The sequence below is a fragment of the Silene latifolia genome, chromosome 11 (genome assembly GCF_048544455.1).
Source record: "Silene latifolia isolate original U9 population chromosome 11, ASM4854445v1, whole genome shotgun sequence".
Lineage (NCBI taxonomy): Eukaryota > Viridiplantae > Streptophyta > Magnoliopsida > Caryophyllales > Caryophyllaceae > Silene > Silene latifolia.
In genome coordinates, this window is record NC_133536.1 from 11,633,386 (window position 1) to 11,652,943 (window position 19,558).

Consider the following 19,558-nt stretch of genomic DNA (forward strand, 5'->3'; position numbering starts at 1 on the left):
TATAGTGTTACTACCCATTTTTTTTTGTTCAGTTAGATTTATGTTTTATCGGGTCGTTTTCGGGTCGGGTGGTTTTGGATCGGGTCAACAAAGTTCGGGTCAGGTCAATTCGGGTTTCAGGTCAAAGACGGGGGTTGTAGTTCGGGTCTCGGGTCAGCCTTTTCGGGTCGGGTCGGGTTTTGTTAGGTCTAAATGGGGGTGGATCGAATGGAAGTGGGACCGGTTATTTGTTGTAAACGAATTATTAAAGGGTAATAGTTAAATTCAAGTTCGATTCAAATTGTGTGATTTGGAGTTAGGGATTATTTGAATGTTCTATGAGGAGATATTTGTCGATTGCTCATCTACTCGAAACCTCATACTCACTAATTCGAATTAAATTGGACCAGCCTCATAACTTGACCCGACTCTCAATCGGAACCTGAAATATCCTGGTCCCACTTGATCGCCCAAATGGCCAAATATTTACGGAATTACTTTTTCACATACGAATTTTACTCTTTCACATACACTTTTTCATAAATTTTTCATATCATACCCTTTTCTAAACCTAGTTTCTCTAAAATCGAATCTAATAATTTCTTGAATAATTGATTATAATTACCAAACTAGTGAATTAACTTTGTTGTTTAGTAATTATTAATTTGTTTTATTGAATTATTAGGGTTTATTAATTGTTAATTAGAGACATTAATTGTAGTGGTATAACCATGTATCCCCAATTCTCTTCCGTGTTTTTCCTTTTCAATCTTCAATTCTTAACAAGGACGGTGTCGGAGCAGGGGGAGGGGACAGTGCGGCAGGTATGGTGGTTGATGGTGGTCGGAGCAGGGGGGCTGCGGGAGAGAGGGGGGAAGGAGTGCGGGAGTGGGCGCCGTGCATGAGGTGGTGGTGGTAGTCGGTCGTGGGCTAGGGTAGGCAGATCCGGGGAAGGGAGGGTTAGGAATGGGTCGTCCGATGGGTGGGTAGGGTGGTCGGCGGTGGTCGGAGCAGGGGGAGGGAGAATACGTGGAAAGGGAGTGAGTTAGAGGGAGAACTGAGCCGTAGAGGGAATGCACAGCACGGGGGAGTGCGGACTAAGGAGGCTGACGCCGGCCGGAGAGAGAGCGGTTGGCGTGAGGGTTGCTGATCGGAGGTGATAAAGGGAGGTAATGAATGGAGGTGGTGCTGACAGGTGACTGGCGAGGGAGAGATGAGAAGGACGAAAAAAATTAATTTGGTGAGGGATGAAAAAAATGACAAGGGTAATAATGTAAAATGCGTATGTGAAAGAGTAAAATTCGTATGTGAAAAAGCACGACCCAATATTTATTGTGTCGTGTGATGACTATAATTCCTAAATCCAAACTAATAAGACCGATTAAAACTAATAATAAAATAATTTGATCCCTATCCAAATCCAAACTAATAAGACCCACACCCAACCACATAAGCCCGTTGATCAAGTCCTACTCGAACTCCCAAACAAGACTCATATTTCATCAGACAAATGGGCGTCAAATGTTGGCCTGGTTTGTTTCGGTTTAAGATACGAGGAGGAGTGGGATATGCCGAATCAATTGTTTCGGTTGCTGCAACAAGATGTTGGAGGCGTTTCATGGCCTCGCTTATTTCCGTTTTATGCTTTCTATTTTTTATTTTGGCATTTCGTTTTAAGTTTTGGGCCTTCCCCGCTTATATGTACAAAAAAAACATTATTTTCAAATGTGTTATTATCAAATTATTCATACAGATCGAGTCGATTTTGTTAGACCGAGATTTATACTCCACTTAAAGACGTGTACACTTCTTATAAAAACCCAAACCAAATCGAACCTCCAAGAAACAAATGGTAACGTTATAAAAAGGCGTTACAAAACATTTGCTGTCATTTGTATTACGAATCGAAGAACACAAAGAGGAGATTATTAATTAGAAAAAAGTCCAAATTTTCTGGGTTTCTCTAACACGTAATCTTCTCGATTCGTAACCCTAATTTCCCAGATCCATCCTAATCAATCAATCATTTACCTTTCCTCTATCTCGATTCATCAATTATGTCGTACGCTTATCTTTTCAAGTACATCATCATTGGAGATACCGGTATAATTCAATCCTTTCTCCCGATTTTTTTCGTTTTTTTTTTCGTATGATTATTTGTGTTTTTGTTCGTAATTTGTTATATTGATTCAATTTTGTGGTTTTGTGATGGTATTGTTGTGATTTGTTGATTTTTGGTTGAATTTTTGAGATTTGTGTTGATCAATGATAGTGCGTAATTATTTATGTTGCATGACGATGTAGAATTGTTGATCTTGTATTCTCGTGTGATAGATTTAGGATGAATTGTCGGTTTTTCGATAAATTGTCTGGTTTTCGATTATGTGATTGTTATTCTTAGGTATAGGGTTTGTGAGTCGGAAACTCGAGGATTTCAATCATTGCGCTATTTCAGCCAGATGCCGTCGAAAAAATTGCTTTTCGATTGTGTGATTGTTACTCGTAGGTATATGGTTAGTTTTGTTTGTCTAGAGGTTTAAGCTAAGGCTGAGAGTTTGAGTCGGAACTCGAGGATTTCAATCATTGCGCAATTTTAGCTAGATTATACTCTCTCCATCACAATTATTTGTTTAACTTTGATTAAAATACCCCTCACATAGAACAAAAACTAAACAAATGATTGGGACGGAGAGAGTAGTTTATAGTAGTACCTATCCGCCTGGTTCGATTTTGCGATTCGAGTGTGTTAGGTTTGTGGTATAGCATTGGATGAATTGTGTTGCATAGTTTCAACCTGCTAGTGTCCTCTTTAATTTGTGTAAGATCAAAGGTTTTTAAATGATGGACCTAATGAGGGGATGATTTGCAATGGCGTTTTTTATATAGTCGATCAAACATACTCCGCATTGCTTAGTGTTGGATCGTTGTTATAGGACTCATCATTTGTTTAAATGGAGGAGAATGGAGGGAAGGTGGGAAACAATTGAGTGCAGAAGAAGGGTAGAGCAGAGGGATCCGTTCCCCTCCACCCTTCATGAACTAGTTAAATTACCTCCTATGATATGTTTCCCACATGCCCTACATCGGAGAAAGAAGATCAACTGATCGAATCTACCGGTTTATAAACGAAGGAGCTAATATTACTAGTCAACTGTTTTTGAGATGTTACTCCTTTGGGCTTATGAAGTATACGGTGTACCCTTTCTTCTTGTGGGGGCTGCGTAAGCTCAATTTATGTCAAATTTCATACAGAGACAAAAACTAATTGTGTTTGGTATTGTAGGAGTGGGGAAATCATGTCTCCTTCTGCAGTTCACTGACAAGAGGTTTCAACCAGTGCATGACCTCACTATTGGTGTTGAATTTGGGGCAAGAATGATAACAATCGATAACAAACCTCTGAAGTTGCAAATATGGGACACGGTTCGTAATTCGTATTGTTCTTTTCGTAAAATGGTTGTGACTTTAGTTCAACTTGTATGTTCTGTGACACACTCTTATTCTTTCTGTAGGCTGGTCAAGAATCATTCAGATCTATCACGAGGTCCTATTATCGAGGTGCTGCAGGCGCTCTTCTTGTTTATGACATTACTAGGTATGCCAAGTTTTCAACTGTAGTTTTTTCTTTCTGTTATTAAAATTGCCAATGTAGTTAGTTTCGTGCAGTTCTACTTGTGGCACTTGATAATTGCAGCAGTGATTAATGTGAACCCCTCATACCCTTAGGGGGCGTTTGGTACGGGAAAGGGAAAGAGAATGAAATCTAGAAAGGGAAATAAAGGCAAAGGTAACTAGGTAAGGAAAGAAAAGAAATTCCCTTTGATTAACTTTCTTGTTTGGTTTAAAATGTAAGGGAATCACAAAAAAAAATTAAAATCGAAAAACAAAAACTACCAACACCCATCCACCACCATCAACCACCAGCACTCAACACCAACCACCACCAACAGGGGCCACACCGGCAAGCATGAGGTCGCCGGCAGCCAGCGAGTTGTACCTGACACCGACGAGTTGTACCTACCACCAGCGCGTCCACCAACCTCCACGCAAGTTTTCCCTTTCTTTTCATCCACCCTTCGAATCACTACCAACCTCCATAATCACCACTTAAACACCACCGGACCAGTTTCCCCGCCCTTTGAAACACAAGATCTGGTGGTTTGAGGGCGGCGGCGTCGGTCTAGAACAAGTCTCCGACGAGGAGGAGAAGAGAGACAGTCGGCCGGCGAATGGGCAGGAGAGTGACGTCGACGGTGGTGGCGGTATTGGGTGGTTGTGGTGGCGCATGCGGTTGTGGCTATGGCGGTAGTCATGTGAGGTAAGAGGAGGTAGAGAAAGGAATCTCATACCTTGGGTGGGGGTGGGGGTATGGAGTTAAAGAGGTTATGGGGTTTGGATGTGAATGAAGGGGGGGAAAGAAAATTGCAAAAATCATGAAACAAACAATAACAAAGGGAATCGGGCGATTTCTTTTCCTTTCCCTTTCCTTTAAACCCCGTACCAAACGCCCCCTTATTTCTTCGAGTGGCAATTGAAAGAAAACAAGAAAACGTCATCAAAGTTTTGTTGTATTCCCTGCGTTATACTGTATCTTGAAATTTAAGAAAGTAACTACATGTTATGTGGTCCCATATTCCAGCTCCCTGTGAACTCTCAATTAATATGGTCCGCTGGCTTTTGATCATTTTGCTGTTGTGTTTATGTTGTATATGGAGTAGTAGTTTTCAATCTTAAGGTTCATGTTGTAGATGTTAAATAGGCCATAGCTTCCTTCCTTCTTGTACTGAGTAAAGTTGAAGATATCTTGTTTGAAAAGAAGTTGATGATGTCTTAAATGTTACGTCTTCTGGATAGATGAATAGTTGTTGTATCCGTATGCAGGAGGGAGACATTTAATCACCTTGCCAGCTGGTTGGAGGATGCTAGGCAACATGCTAATGCCAACATGACTATCATGCTCGTAGGCAACAAATGTGATCTTGCTCATAGGAGGGCCGTGAGTACGGAAGAAGGTGAGCAGTTTGCTAAGGAACACGGGCTGATCTTCATGGAATGTTCTGCAAAGACTGCTCAAAATGTTGAAGAGGTACCGATTTATCCGAGCTGCCTGCTAATATCTTTATAAATCTAAATTATTTTTAAATAAGTGGCTTCTGCTTCCTGGCCCACTATCTCACAATTCTCTTTTCTGAAGGCATTCATAAAAACTGCTGCAACGATTTACAAGAAGATTCAAGATGGTGTGTTTGATGTATCGAATGAGGTCCGCTTCTTATACTTTCTCTGACTTTCACTATTGATTTTCAATGTTAATTGATCTTTAGAGTAGTAGTCCCCCCGTCCCGGTCATTGCGCCCAATTGTTGTCCTTTGGTTTTGGCACAAAGACAAGGAAAGAGAAGGGGGCCAATTACTAAATGACAAGTGGACCAAATTGTGTGTGAATAATCAAATCGCTCATCAAGTTCTTTCTTAAAATAGAAAGGACACCAATTGATTGAGACACCCAAAATGGAATAGGACAACAAATGACCGGGACAAAGGGAGTATTTCTGTCTCAAGAAGTGTTGTGGATGTCTCTCTTGATTCACATTTTCCTTAGTTTACGTGTTGTCTTTGAAGCTTTAGAATCATTGCCATCTAAATTCTTTCGTATCTGCTTCTCTTTCAGTCTAACTGTTTGTGTTTACGTGTTGGGGTTTTAAACTGCTTCTTGAAGTAATTATGGCCTCTTTTTATGTTCGCTATCCTTTTCTGCTTGTCGTCTTTTTCTCATCCAATAGAAAGTAGAATGCTGATGAGTTCACTGAGAATCTTCACATGCATAAGATCTGTGGTAAAGGCTGATGTATCACCTTTTAAGGCTGATGAAATTAAAAGGGTTACCTAATTCGTAATACGACCAATTCGAATTCGTAATATCAATACGTAATTCGCTCAAAATAGAGCATAATTCGACAAAATTATAACCAAACACCATAATTCAATGTAATTCGAATTCGTAATTCGCGCGAATTAATTCGCAATTCGCAGCCTGGTTGAGCGAATTAGGTAACCCTCAGAATAACCATTGTAAAATCATGGATCTGATTGATGTTAATGCGGTTGACTTGGTTATTTTTGGTGGTATAATCTTATACAGTACTCGTTTTTTGTTTGACGTTAAAACGGGTTAACTAACAACTCTCTCTTAATCCAGTCGAATGGAATCAAAATCGGGTATGGAAATATACAAGGAAATGCAGCTGGTAGAGATGCTTCGACTTCACAAGGAGGTGCGTGCTGTGGTTAAGACGCGACATGCCTCCTTTTCTATGCAACATAATTGTCGTCAAGCTACAATTTTATTGTTCTATTTCGGTGTGTTCTGAGCTCTCCTTGGGAAGATATGAATTGTGCACATATTGTATTTTCGGAGTCATCACTTGTATGTAATCAACGTTGGCATTACATTTTCTAAATTTGTTATTTTCTTCATTTTGTTTGGGAAATTGGATTTTATAGTTTCTGCGTATTTACGGATCTTCGTCAGAGATTAATAATTCATCTATGAGCTCTTTCTGGGGTTTCTTATTTTTCGGTCATTATTCTGAACCAGATCGAAATCATCCCGCTAATTACCTTAGTACTTACAATCGTAAATGAGAATTTGTATTTTAGCCTTAAGTAGAGTTTAAATGGGCCGTTCGTGACCGTTCTATGACAGCGGATCCTTATGGGTCATCTTAATGGGTCATAAGATGAGACGTTTAAGAATTAAAAGTAATGGAACACAAGATGAGATACGTCATTACGTTTTCTTTGTAACACGCAATCAATTTGATATATTACAACCACTTACCCATGAGCCTTTAAGATGGAACTGGTACGAGGTTGTTCTAGCTTAACATAATGCAGCCGTGTCAAAACTCGTGAGGGAGAGTAAGTATATATGTAATTTTTTTTGATTAATATGTTTTAATCAACTAAATTGAGGACAGCTTAATCGAGTTAGTAAACTGTGATTGCTACCGACTTAACATTTTATTAATAAGATTGCTCATAATTTAGTCGAGTCCGCTGTGGTGTAAGGCTCCGTTTGGCACGACACTTCAGGTAGCTTATTTGACCAAAGTAGCTTATTTGACCAAAATTTCAGCTACCTGATTTTTTTGCAAGTGTTTGACAAGTAGCTTATTTGGTCAAATAAGGTCACGAAATGAAATGCTACATCGGGTAGCATTTGAGAAATCAGTCAGACGAAATAACTTATTTTCCATTTTGTACCCATTTATTCTATAATATTAAATAATTTTCATATCCTTTTACGTCATTTTACCAAAATCATTACCTTTTAAATTTAGTTTGCCAAACACATTTTTATATAATCGATTACCTTATCGATTCTAATTTTCACTACCTTATCGATTACCTTTTCGGTTCAAATTTAGCTTTTTCGGTTTTCAATTTCCTTTTCGGGTTTAATTTTACCTTTTCAGGTAGTTTTGCCAAACAGAGCCTAATTATACTGTTAAAAAAAAAAATAGTAAACCGTCATTGTAAAGGACAAATAAAGACAGAAAACTGAGAAAATAAATTCGGTAAAATTAATATTAACAATGGTCAATCAATTTTCCATGCTTGTAAAAACAGACAAAAATCAACTAATTTATTTTGGCTTTGGGTTGAATAGAACATACTACCACAACTACTATCACTCTTCCCGCTCCGATTACTCCCTTCTTGATCCGTTTCCGACTCAGGTGGTCCGGGCTTGAACACGAACAACCCGTAACCTGATCCAGGACTGCAAAATAGCCAAGAATGGACATCCCATAATACTTGTATAGGTACCTTATTAACCACAACTGTCTCATTTCCGCGAAATTTCCACTGTAAATTCTTAACATGGACGAGAACAATGCCATCAATACTAATCCACATTTCCGGGTCCTTTGTTCCGGTTGTCGAGCTCTCGACAACAATATCGTGTTCTGTTCTCCCTTCAGCAAACCGAGCCCTAGTCGCAAAACTCTTTTTCGCATACACGATTTCTTTTTTCAACGCTTGTACAGCGTCGACCAATGCAGGTCGTTTCTTCGTTTTCTTGTACGCCTTCTTTTTATAATCGCCTAACAAAAGTACCACCTCTTCGTCAGACACGAGTGCTAGGTAGTAGTCCGAACACGGCTCTGGACTAGTACCTGAAAACTTGGCCGACCGAAGATCCCAATGTACTTCGAGTTGATGCTGCCCTTCTTCTATCTCAAACGACTTGTACCCTTTCCTACCCCAAAAATGCCATGGCTTTAATTCGACCTTGCACGTTGTTTGAGTGGTTTCAGAGCCACCTTCATACCCCTCGACCGTAATGGTAAAAGATATGTTCATTAAATTCTTAGACCATAAAACACTAACGTTCCTCCAATAGCCTGCAATGCTGGCTAGGAAAACACTAGTGACCGTGCATAGGGAATTCTTGTATGGTATCGGTTCCTCGGTTACACGTTCTGGTGGCCCGGTTCGTGTTTGAGCTCGTATATATGATGACATTGTTTCAAAATGTGCATATAAATTGTGATATGATTAAATGGATTAAAGGGTTTTTTATAAATTGGACATCGGACATATTCCAACGACTAGAACAATCATAAGACGATAATTTTAAATTGTGACGATAAAAACCGTCGAAATTCACCTATTTTGTTTGTTTAATCAATATAAAATGTGACAATAATAAGTCAGTTTTTGAATATTGATGTTAATAAGTGTGAAATTTCATATCAATGACAAAAAAAAAAATGTATGAAAAATGTAAGTTGGGAAAAAGGAATGAACAAATTGATCATTCATTTTTTTGTGTTGTGTTTTCGGTGTCATGTTATTAAAAATAGGAAATTAACAAAAGGAAGAGGAACGCTAAAAAATAAGATTATTTGAACGCGAAGATAGTTGATTATTAGCTAATATTAGTATGCAAAAATATGCACCATTTTTAGACTTCTATGCTTATATCTAGAGAATATTCTTTGACTAGTAAGTTCTCAAGATTTTTTTCGATATTTTAAATAGTCAAAGATTAATTAAATAGTCAAAGATTAATTACTCTTTGGTTCTGAACTTCTGATAAAGCTAAGGCAAATTCATTTGTAACGGCGATATCCGTCACAAACTTGTGACGGGTACCGTTTCCTCTCACAAAATGCCCATTGAGAGGTGAGTGAGAAGCACATGGAGGGTGCCCCACCTTCTCCCCTCTCCCCTTTTTGTGAGAGGTCACAAGCTTGTGACGAGATTAGCCCGTCACATGCAAGACTAGCTGGAAAGCTAAATAGTTGTGTTTCGTTCTGTTGTGAAATATCAGTCCTTCGATATAGTTCTTCACGCAATTTTCATCTCAGGTCATTAGAAAACAAGGATAATGTTGCATACATCCGAGTATCCGACCCCAGATTTGATTAACAAAAACATGAAAAAAAATATCTTGCTAAAAGTTGGAATTGAGGGAACATACCAGATTTGATTTCGTCTCAATTGTCGAGCACTCGGGCCACCTAACAACACACCATAAGAGGCTTATACACCGGCACTTCTAAGTCATGAGATCGAGTCTTTGAGCTTAAAAAAGGTTGAAGTTGCATCAAAAAGTCTGCAAGCATCCGGTAATCGCAATTGAAAAAAGTTTGTGAATTAAAGTTGTTGAATGACGATTCTACGAATACTACAAACTACCAAGTGTATGTGTTTTCGGAAAGTACTTGTACAAACTCTACACTGGTTTACCTTATATACACCAATGTTTACGGTCCTAATGCAGAAGGAAAACGCAACCAAACTCTACTCATCTAAATTACAAGACATAATAAACAAGCCGGAGTTTATTCATTTATCGTTTATTCATACTCAAATAAAGAGCCACAGAGGTGAAGTCGAAACAGCTAAATTGATAGTTTTCGACTTTTCGTCCCTCTTCAGTCTTCATTTCATCTTTGTTTCATCCATGTCTTCTTCTGTTTTCCAAACCACGTCTTCCAGCGAACTTGAAAGTTTTTTGTAGAACTGCAAGACGAAAATCAAAGTTAGTTCCTTCAGGCTTCAACCTCTAGTTCTAAGGGAAATTATTGTCGGATCAATAAAAACCCGTTACAAAATTTAGATTTACTAAATGAGTAACTTGGCTGATGCGACAATAAACTTATCATCATACGTTATATAATCATTTGTGCAGTAGAAATTCAATACAACAACAACAACATCGGAGCCTTAATCCCAAAATGATTTGGGGTCGGCTAACATGAATTATCCTTTAGAACCGTCCATGGGTGAACGCACACCTCAAAATGCGAAAAAAATTGAAAAGAAAAATTGAAAAACAAAAGGGGAGTGAAACATAATACAAAAGCCAGGTAAACTTATACTCCCTCCAATTCATCATAATGTTCCCATATCAATATGGCACAATACTTAAGAAAGATGATTATAAAATAATAAAGGACAAATGTGGGGTTGGTGTTAGGAGAGAGAGATGAATTAATAGGAGTTAAATAAGGAGTTGTGGGGCCAAAACATTAAGAAAAGTAATAAAATAAGAGTAAAAGAGTTGTGTGGGGTTTGATTATAGGAGAGAGAAATGAATAAAATAAGAGAAAAAATTACCAAAAAAGGAAAGGGGAACATTACTTGAATAATCCGTTTTGGGAAATAGGGAACATTATAGCGAATTGGAGGGAGTAGGTTTTAAAATTGAAGTCCGGATATCTTTTAAAAAAACTTAGAATTTAAATCGAGAATAAAGATTAAAACGATTTTGAAAACCAAAGTAAATTTTGCGAGAACATGCCTTGTGAAACTCCAAAGTATCTCCTTTGGCTTTCCTGACCTCAACCAGATGAAGCGATGGCGCCACTTGCAAAACCTAACAGAAAGCAGATAAGATACATGCATTAAAGAGTGCCTTTCAAAAACGAAATGCATGAATTATTGCATTGCACAAGAAAAATATTACCTCTGTTGCAACATTCAGGTTTCCCTTCCTGCCAGCTTTCACATTTTCAAGCCTCATCTGAGATAGAAAATAACGGAAATCAGACCATTAATTAGGATGTTCTCATATTGAACAAACATCGTTAATTGATATCTGAATAAAATGTGTATATCACATACACACAAGGTATACCTTGTAATTTTTCTTTTGCACGTCAAAACCGAGAGGTCTAGCCGCTGCTTCAATCTTTTTAATAATCTCATTGGGAGGGCACTTGGATGTGAATCTTGTTTCTCTTCTCAAAACCTGCAGAAAAAAAATATCAACGTGATGAACAGCAAAAAATACCTCGAACTTTAAGTTCACGCCAACATTTCTGAAATTCCTCGTACTGTCAAAACTGAAAACATCGTTTGACAGCGCAAGTTGATAGGGTCGGTAAAAATGGGATGAAAGTAGTAGAACATAACAAAATGCCACATACGACAGGCTAAATTGAAAAGATGTGTTAAAGCAAACCTGGTCTGTGTCAAAAAGATTTCCAAGGTTTAGTCCTTTTGACATAGCTATCAACTCAAACGCGTTCATGGCTGTCGGCTGCTGCCGCTGTTCTTCTTTCTTCTCAGTTACATGATGTTCCTGCCAGAATATAATCCGGAAGCAGTCAGTGCTACAGATGTGGATCAGTGGATGCAAGGACAACATGCTACAAATGTATGCCGACTTACTTCTGAATCCTGGAAAACAGCTTCTACATCATCCAAGCTTGTGTCATCTTTGTCATCAAATTCAGGTGGCATATAATGTACTTTGAACCACTCATCCTCCAAAATTTCCGGAATAGTGATGCGCTGACAATGTTCATGAACCAGAAATGTCAGGTCAACACGCATAGAAGCTAAGCAAAATATTCCAACAAGAATATCATCGTTAAGACGTTAACCACCAAGTAAAGCACTAAAGCCTACTACATGTGTAGGTTTTTCGAGCACTATCTTCTCAAGGAAAAAGTAATGATGATTGAGCGTTAGCGTGTCAACCAAAGAAAATACGTGTCACTGACAGTAATGCAGCCGTGTCTCTATTACAGTTACTTATGTAAGGAATTGTGGAAGAGTGTCCATTTAACAGTATATTAGTTAAACGGCTATCATCTTTAGATTTTGTGGGCACACGGCAGTAGTCAGCAACTGGAGGTCACTCTTTGAACAAGCAACGTCTATTCCCACACTGCTTTCGGAAAGTCTACTACTGACTATTGCTCTAGGTTTGATGGGACTCCCAAAAAGTGTTGACAAATAGGGTAAGAATTTGACAAGAAGATGGGCATAGCCGGATAAGAAAATGGGTAAGAATTCTCCTTTCAATTCTTGGGAGTAAACTGCATGGTCTAATTTTCTACTCCCTCCGTCCCGGTCAATTGTTGTCCTTTGATTTTGGCACAAAGACCAAGGAAAGAGGAAGGGGCGAATTACTAAATGCCAAGTGGAACAAATTGAGTGTGAATGATCAAATTGTTCGTCAAGTTCATTCTTAAAATAGAAAGGACAACAACTCACTGAGACACCCCAATATGGAAAAGGATAACAAATGACCGGGACGGAGGGAGTACTATTTAAAGTACTTATTGATTTTTAAGGTTTATTTGTTTCCATTTGAGATTTTTCGAACATTTCGCTTAAAAACTCTTTATATCATGTTTTATTTACTTTTATGATTTTTCAAACAATTTTTATTTCCATTTTCAAAAATTATTGTTAATGATTTGTTCTGTGTCTAAGTTTTTGATTGTATAAAAGAAAACCCGTGTTTTTTTATTTTTCACACATGGGGTATAGAACAAGAAACCATATATAGTATCCGTGAACAAAATTACGTTGCTTACTACAACATGAACAAGAACAACAAAGCCTGGTCTAACTAACTAAAAAATACAAGGTAATGCTAATACTTTTATAAGATACATTTATGCAGATGGAATTGGACTTTTGACTATTTTGAGGTCTAAATTTCGGTAAAATCGGGAATGTTATCAGCATTGAGGTGAGAAGAGAGTAGTAGATAGTAATATAATATAAGGAAAACTCATGCAATCAATCCTGATAAAAGCGTGTAAAAGAACCAACAAGTTGAAAGCGATAATAACACCATATGAGAAAGTAGTGCTCACTGTCTCAGGATTGGGATCCAAAATTCGAGTAATTAGCTTCTTTGCGCTGAAAGACATCCAAGGAGGACAGGTAAATTCAGCATCTGAGATCTGCAAATAGAAAAGATGAATCTAGTAAACAAAACTATACATACTTAAATATCAAAGAACAATAGTTAAGAAACTTGCTCACTTTTTTATATAGGTTCATAAGATTAGAATCATCGAAAGGCAAGTAACCTGCGAGCAATACAAATAGAATGACACCACATGACCACAAATCTGCTGTTGCCCCATCATATCCTCTGTCATTAAGGACCTATGATACATACAAATTAACTGAAATTATTAAAAAAACACTAAAATATTATGTAGAAAGAAGCAGTGAGTTGGCGAATATAGCTGCTAGTCTGTTACCTCTGGAGCGACATAATTTGGAGTTCCACAAGTTGTATGAAGAAGCCCATCACCCTGTTAAGAAAAGTTTTGGTGAGCGAAAGAATAACGGTCAACAAGGAAAAAATTCTTTCAATCTACAAATACACTAGTGCAGATGATCTGTGATGCTCGGACTCGACACGGGACACGGGTATGGATCTGAGTGTCAGACCCTTGAAATCTCAAATTCAAGGACATGGGTGCTCTTTTTAGAAGGATCCGTAGTGTGAAATTGGACTCGGCTAATATTTGTTCTCCCCGAGTAATAATGTTATTGGTTATAATTCTACAAGAAAAAATTTCAGTTCCCGATAAACCTGCCCACACCTCCTTCCCCGAGAATTCTTTTCTTGTGGAAAAAAAAAACAAACGTTTTCTCTTTGCACTCCTTCACAACTCTATCCATGGCTTCCATGCATTTTCCCATCTTTGTTTTCAAGGGCCGTTTTGCAAGTGCCGTATCTGACTCATATCATGTATCCATATTCGTGTAGGGTCGTGTCCACATGGGTATGGCAGGGTAAAGTGAAGAGTCCGAGCATCACAGCAGATGATCATACGTGCAACACATTCCGCATAAATGCAGGTGGGAAACAGTCATACATGTGAGACCAGCACCAGCCTATTAACCCTATAGCTAAATAAAGAATATGGATTTGGGTTGGTCTTACAAGTGAGACCGTCTCATAAAAGATTCACTGCATGATCATAAGCTTAAGCTTACTCTCTATTTGGAATGATGTTTAGTATTGACAATTTTCATATGCTTTCTGCCATCTTCCACCCATGACCCAACTTAGGGCAGCCTGTCGTTGACAATTTTTTAACTTTGACTTAAAGTTCAAGATATCGAATAAAAAAGCTTAGTACACTCATACTAATTGAATATAACTATGTCAGAGCTTGGTACAATTTAGGGCAGCCTCTTGTTGACAATTTATAGCAGCCATCTTCCACCCAAGTTAGGGCAGCCTTTCGTTGACAATTTTATAACTTTGACTTAAAGTTCAAAAGATCAGATAAAAAAGCTTAGTACACTCGTATTAATCGAATATAACTATGTCCGGGCTTGGTTCTATTCATAAAAGCAAGTGAGCTGCAATATTCACTACAGATGTTTCAGCAATCTTCATCATTATAATCAAACACTAGATTTTGGAGGTGCAGGACACAAGTATTATAAGTACGTACTTTCGAGGAGACAAGCTTTTAACACTACTATATTATCGAAAATCTGAGTTTACAAACTACTGAACTGTTTACATTATTTTTAAGTTTGAAAAGAAACATCTTTCAAGGGATTCTAAGAGTAATGTCACGATAATGTATAGTACACCTTCATTTTTAAACGTGAAAAGTAGAACGGGCGTATGAAACTACCTGGACTTGCTGAGAGATTGCACTCAATCCAAAGTCGGAAACTTTAAGGCTCCCACCAGTATCTAATAACAGATTCTCTGGCTATCAAAACAACACGAAAAAAAAAAATTCAGATGCCTAAGCCTACTTGATACTCCCCCTATCACAAATTAATCTTCCTGTTTGACTTTCAAAGGTAGATACGCTAAAGAATATGAAAAGTTATAATATGATGCTCAAATATTTACATTTATAAACGGAAAAACATTTGACAGAATGATACGGAGTATTTTCAAAGAATGGCGAAAGTTTTCAAACTTCGATACTAAAGTCAAACAGAAAGATTAATGTGTGACGAAGGAGTACTTAATAGTGTTAATACCTCAAGCCTGACCAATGTCTATCATACTTTAAGATCTCTATGGTAAACGCCCCGGCTATGGCAATAATCAACAGCATTTATCAGCTGCTGAAAATAGTTCCGTGCTTCATCTTCCTTCATTCGTCCATGATGTACCTTTGGGGTTAATAACATAATTTCTAATCATTAGATGTAAATCAAGCAGAAAAATAAACTCGGATGAAGTAACTAAACTTTACATGGTGAAAATACGGACCGCAAAGTTCAGAGGCACTTACGATCTTATCAAACAGTTCCCCTCCTGTGATATATTCTAAAACAATGTATATCTTTGTTTTGCTCCCCATTACCTGCAGAATAATATGTCGTCAATGGAGAAGCCACATCTAACGATCTACATTTAGCACCTGCTTTAGCTTTACTATTACAAATTCCAAAAAGAACTGATGAAGAAATGTATATCGTCCTCAGCAATCGGAAATACTTATCACAGCCATGATAACACGATAATCTTCTACTCCGTACAGTACTATGGCTTTGATAATCAAAACAATGTAATCTATCTATAGTTTAAAAAGGATCAAACATATTCATTTTACTAATCAACATTATAAACATGTACACAAGAAGAGGTTCATAATCTATCCTCCCCGAACCGTAGTCCATGAATACCTTGAACCTTAAGATTATGTTACTCCGACTCTTCTGATTCCCTCACGTACCCGTGTCCGACACTCGACACTCGACACTCAGACAAGGGTATGACACTTCGACACCTTATTTTAAGCTAAAATATGCATATTTTTCATAAAAATGGCCAAGTCCGACACTTGGACACGCACCCGTGTCGGATACTTCTAAACGAGTCTGAGCAACATAGCCTTAAGAGAAACATTAGACTTGCAGTCTTGCAGATACCACCCAAATTCTATTTTCGATAAAGGTTTGGATTTACTCCATCGATAGATACGCATATTAATCCAGCAATAATCAAACGTGTAAACTTAGAAGCTACAAATGTCATCTTCGACTTCTGTTGTCGTACTACACTAGAACTATGGGATGAGATATTTAAGCCAGGAAAAGGGTAAGGTTTGAACGAGAAGTAACCCTATAATACTCAAAATCCGCATACATAAGCCTGATCACATATACATACACATGCAGGTGCACAAATAGAAAGGGTAAGAATTGTAGAGGGACCTCAAACAAACGAACTACATTAGGATGCTTGATTCGCTTCATTGTTGCTATTTCCCGCCTAATCTGCAACTCAAAACAATATTGTAAGTAACAAACAATGAATTGGAAAGAACAATTATGAGATTAACAAATATAGAAATGCCATATTAGTTATGAGATTAACACCTGTTCAGCCATCTTGTTTTTAAGAACTTTCTCTTTATCGAGAATTTTAATAGCCACCGGATCTCCAGTCTCAGAATTTCTCGCAAACCTCACTTTTGCAAATGTTCCTTCTCCAATTGTTCTTCCCAATTCATATTTCCCAACCACACGCTTGACTTGCTTGACTTTCTTTGTACTCATCTTCAGTTTCAGGCTGAAATTTATTTTCTTTCACTTCCAACTTCTGCATAACATAGCAACAATCACCAAGATGAAAACTGTAAACGAACGAGATTGTGATCACATATACAAAATGCAGAATCATGTGAAATGTGCATGCTTTACAGTTCAATTAGAGCATACAACTTCAGCTTAGTAATGCACTACTGTATAGTAACAGCCACAGGCAGCAGAAAACTAGTACTCCCTCCGTCCCGGTCAATTGAGTGTGAATGATCAAGTTCATTCTTAAAATAGAAAGGACAACAATTGACTGAGACACCCAAAATGGAAAAGGACAACAAATGACCGGGACAGAGGGAGTACATCTTAAACATACATGCAGCAGAAAATTTCTCACCATACATCAACAAAATAAACAAGGGAAATAGGATGAGTTACAGTAATTGACTTGTGACTCGAAAATCAATACAAAAACTCGAGGACTGCATAAAAAAACTCATCATGCATCAAAAATTTGAACTTTATTATGCCAAAACCCTAACAAGTGAACAGGCTTGACAATCAAACAAACCCCAGAAGAAAAAACCAGCATTTTTCCAACATCAATCAAAATTAACACTGAATTAGGAAAAAAGCCACACAAGTAAACAAAAAACTGATGAAAAAAACAGCATTTTTTCTAACATCAATCAAACTATAGCACTAAATTAGGAAGAAAAACACACAATTAAACAAATCCCAGATGAAAAAAACAGCATTTTTCCTACATCAATCAAGATTGAACATAGAATTATGACCAAAAACACACAATTAAACCCAAAAAAACAGCATTTTTCCAGCATCAATCAAAATTGAACACTGAATTAGGAAGAAGAACACAATTAATAAAACAAAGTGACAAAAACAGCATTTTCCAACATCAATCAAAATTTAACACATAATTAAGAACAAAAACACACAATTAATAAAACAAAGTGACAAAAACAGCATTTTCCAACATCAATCAAAATTTAACACATAATTAAGAACAAAAACACAAAATTAAACAAAACCCAGATGAAAAAATCAACTAACCAGTGATAAAACCAACTCCAGTAAACTAAATTACCAAACACCCACCAAAAATAATCAAATACCCAACAAAAAAAATCAAGTTATTCAAAAAGTTAACCTTAAAATAATGAAATAAGATAAGAATTACACGAAAGGGACACAAGTACACACAAGTGGTAGGAAGAAAAGTATAAAAAGACTTTGAACACTTACACAAAATTGATTAAAAAAGTTGGAATTATGTGATAAATTAGGTATAATTAGTAATTAATAATACTAATTAATGCAAAAGAGGAAATTGGAGGAAAGAGGGAAGGTGGGGAGAGTTTAGTGAAGTAGACAAGAAAATGAATATAAGGTTAGAGAAGTATTTCATTGCCATGTGTTTGTATAAGTGATTGTGTTGGCGCAACTATAACGACAAATATTGATTACTGGTAACGGTTGTTCTGTAGTTTAATGTGCATTCTGAATTTTCTGACTGCTCTGACTGTGTATAGTGAAGGAGGTTTGTTAAGTTTTGGATGTAGAGTTGGGTCCATTTTTGGGTGTAATAAATTTGTGGATTTTGAGTTTTGTGTTATTGGGTAGGTGGTTTAATGTTTTCGGGTTCGATTGGGATGGATTATCGATTAATCGTGTATACTGAGTTGGGATAGAGATGTTTGTTGGTTTGGTTGGTCTCTCTTGCAATGGTCGTAAGTTACGACGGAGAAAAAGCGATTATTTTATATTTTTATGGGAATTTCTCATTTGTACGCTTAAGATATTGGCTTTTCTTAACCGTACCCTTACTTTTTTAGAAATCTTACTAATACCCCCGAACTCTATTAGTAACTCTCAACTGTGACCAAAGATTAAGTCTGTTACTCTTCTTCCGTTAAGTGATGATGTGGCTTTAATTAATCCCCTATATACTAAAAAAATAGGTGAATTCTATCATTTTCTCGCCAAAAGGTATATTTTTAAAAAAGGTAACTAATGATAATTATTTTCATTCACTAAATAAGGAAACTAATAATTACAATTTAATTCATATATTATATCTTCATTAAAGTTAATTTTTTCATCAAATTATATTATTTTCACTAAATTCTAAACTATATTATTTTGATTAAAATAAAAAAAATTGATAGAAAACTATATAAACTGCTAAATCTTTTATTGATCCTATTATTAGATAATGAGTTGACTCATATGCTGTATAAAACGATCATTGTTATTACTTTCGTGACAAAGAAAATTGAAAAAAAAAATATAAATTGAAACTCATTAGTTTTATGCTATAAAAATATTTTCATTAGAATATATTTCAACTCATTATTCAATTCTCTTAACTAATTTTCAATTCTAGCTTTTATTTTATTTATCTAAGCAAAATACCATGATGACAGATGTAAACAATTATAAGGTATCAATATTATATAAGTAATTTTATAAAAATATTAAACTTTAAATACCGTGCACGGTCTAAACTAGTTGTTAATCAACTTGAACTAACTTTAACCCTTGTCATCATCAACCACCGCACCAGCTACCCCACCTGAAATTGAACACCAAAGTTTAGGGGTATAGATGAAAATCTCGAAAAATCAAATATAATTAGTGACTAAATAACCTCCATATCATCACTTGACGGAAGAACTAACGGAATTTAACTTTTGGTCATAATTGGGAGATAGTAAAAAAGTTCAAGGGTACAAATGAAAACTTCGAAAAAGCGGAGG

General features: G+C 36.8%; 3 protein-coding genes across 5 annotated transcripts; 1 reads left to right on the forward strand and 2 right to left on the reverse strand.

Annotated features, from left to right (window-relative positions):
* The first annotated feature begins 1,708 nt into the window (after positions 1–1,708).
* On the forward strand, positions 1,709–6,551 carry LOC141611032 (ras-related protein RABB1c). The gene is made up of 6 exons (XM_074429436.1): positions 1,709–2,082; positions 3,263–3,402; positions 3,492–3,574; positions 4,861–5,065; positions 5,174–5,242; positions 6,178–6,551. Exons 1-6 carry the CDS (start codon positions 2,037–2,039, stop codon positions 6,268–6,270), a joined length of 636 nt encoding a protein of 211 aa, XP_074285537.1. The 5' UTR covers positions 1,709–2,036; the 3' UTR covers positions 6,271–6,551.
* Positions 6,552–7,545: 994 nt separating this feature from the next.
* Positions 7,546–8,510, reverse strand: LOC141611030 (uncharacterized). Its single transcript, XM_074429435.1, has one exon. It carries the CDS (start codon positions 8,508–8,510, stop codon positions 7,581–7,583), a length of 930 nt encoding a protein of 309 aa, XP_074285536.1. The 3' UTR covers positions 7,546–7,580.
* Positions 7,546–18,260, reverse strand: LOC141611029 (CBL-interacting protein kinase 32-like). Of its 3 annotated transcripts, XR_012528481.1 has the most exons (16): positions 17,950–18,052; positions 16,617–16,839; positions 16,452–16,514; positions 15,527–15,598; positions 15,297–15,404; positions 14,909–14,989; positions 13,508–13,561; positions 13,284–13,409; positions 13,112–13,201; positions 11,670–11,792; positions 11,461–11,580; positions 11,134–11,247; positions 10,963–11,019; positions 10,798–10,872; positions 9,427–10,016; positions 7,546–9,129 (listed from the first exon to the last, which is right to left on the reverse strand). XR_012528481.1 is itself a non-coding variant. In XM_074429433.1 (15 exons), exons 2-15 carry the CDS (start codon positions 16,794–16,796, stop codon positions 9,936–9,938), a joined length of 1,344 nt encoding a protein of 447 aa, XP_074285534.1. In that variant the 5' UTR covers positions 16,797–16,839; positions 18,045–18,260; the 3' UTR covers positions 9,621–9,935. The 3 variants fall into 3 exon arrangements, 2 of the variants coding, with proteins under 2 accessions (XP_074285534.1, XP_074285535.1); XM_074429433.1 differs by lacking the exon at positions 7,546–9,129 and having other exon boundaries at positions 9,621–10,016; positions 18,045–18,260; XM_074429434.1 differs by lacking the exon at positions 7,546–9,129 and having other exon boundaries at positions 9,621–10,016; positions 17,853–17,998.
* Between the last annotated feature and the right edge of the window lie 1,298 nt (positions 18,261–19,558).

Coding starts and splice junctions, on each gene's coding strand:
- LOC141611032 (XM_074429436.1), top strand. CDS start 2,037: ATGTCGTACGCTTATCTTTTCAAGTACATCATCATTGGAGATACCG. Junction 3,575..4,860: donor CTTGTTTATGACATTACTAG/GTATGCCAAGTT, acceptor ATCCGTATGCAG/GAGGGAGACATTTAATCACC. Junction 5,243..6,177: donor TGTTTGATGTATCGAATGAG/GTCCGCTTCTTA, acceptor CTCTTAATCCAG/TCGAATGGAATCAAAATCGG.
- LOC141611030 (XM_074429435.1), bottom strand. CDS start 8,510: ATGTCATCATATATACGAGCTCAAACACGAACCGGGCCACCAGAACGT.
- LOC141611029 (XM_074429433.1), bottom strand. CDS start 16,796: ATGAGTACAAAGAAAGTCAAGCAAGTCAAGCGTGTGGTTGGGAAATAT. Junction 16,515..16,616: donor AAAACAAGATGGCTGAACAG/GTGTTAATCTCA, acceptor TTTGAGTTGCAG/ATTAGGCGGGAAATAGCAAC. Junction 10,017..10,797: donor ATACTTTGGAGTTTCACAAG/GCATGTTCTCGC, acceptor TTCGTCTTGCAG/TTCTACAAAAAACTTTCAAG.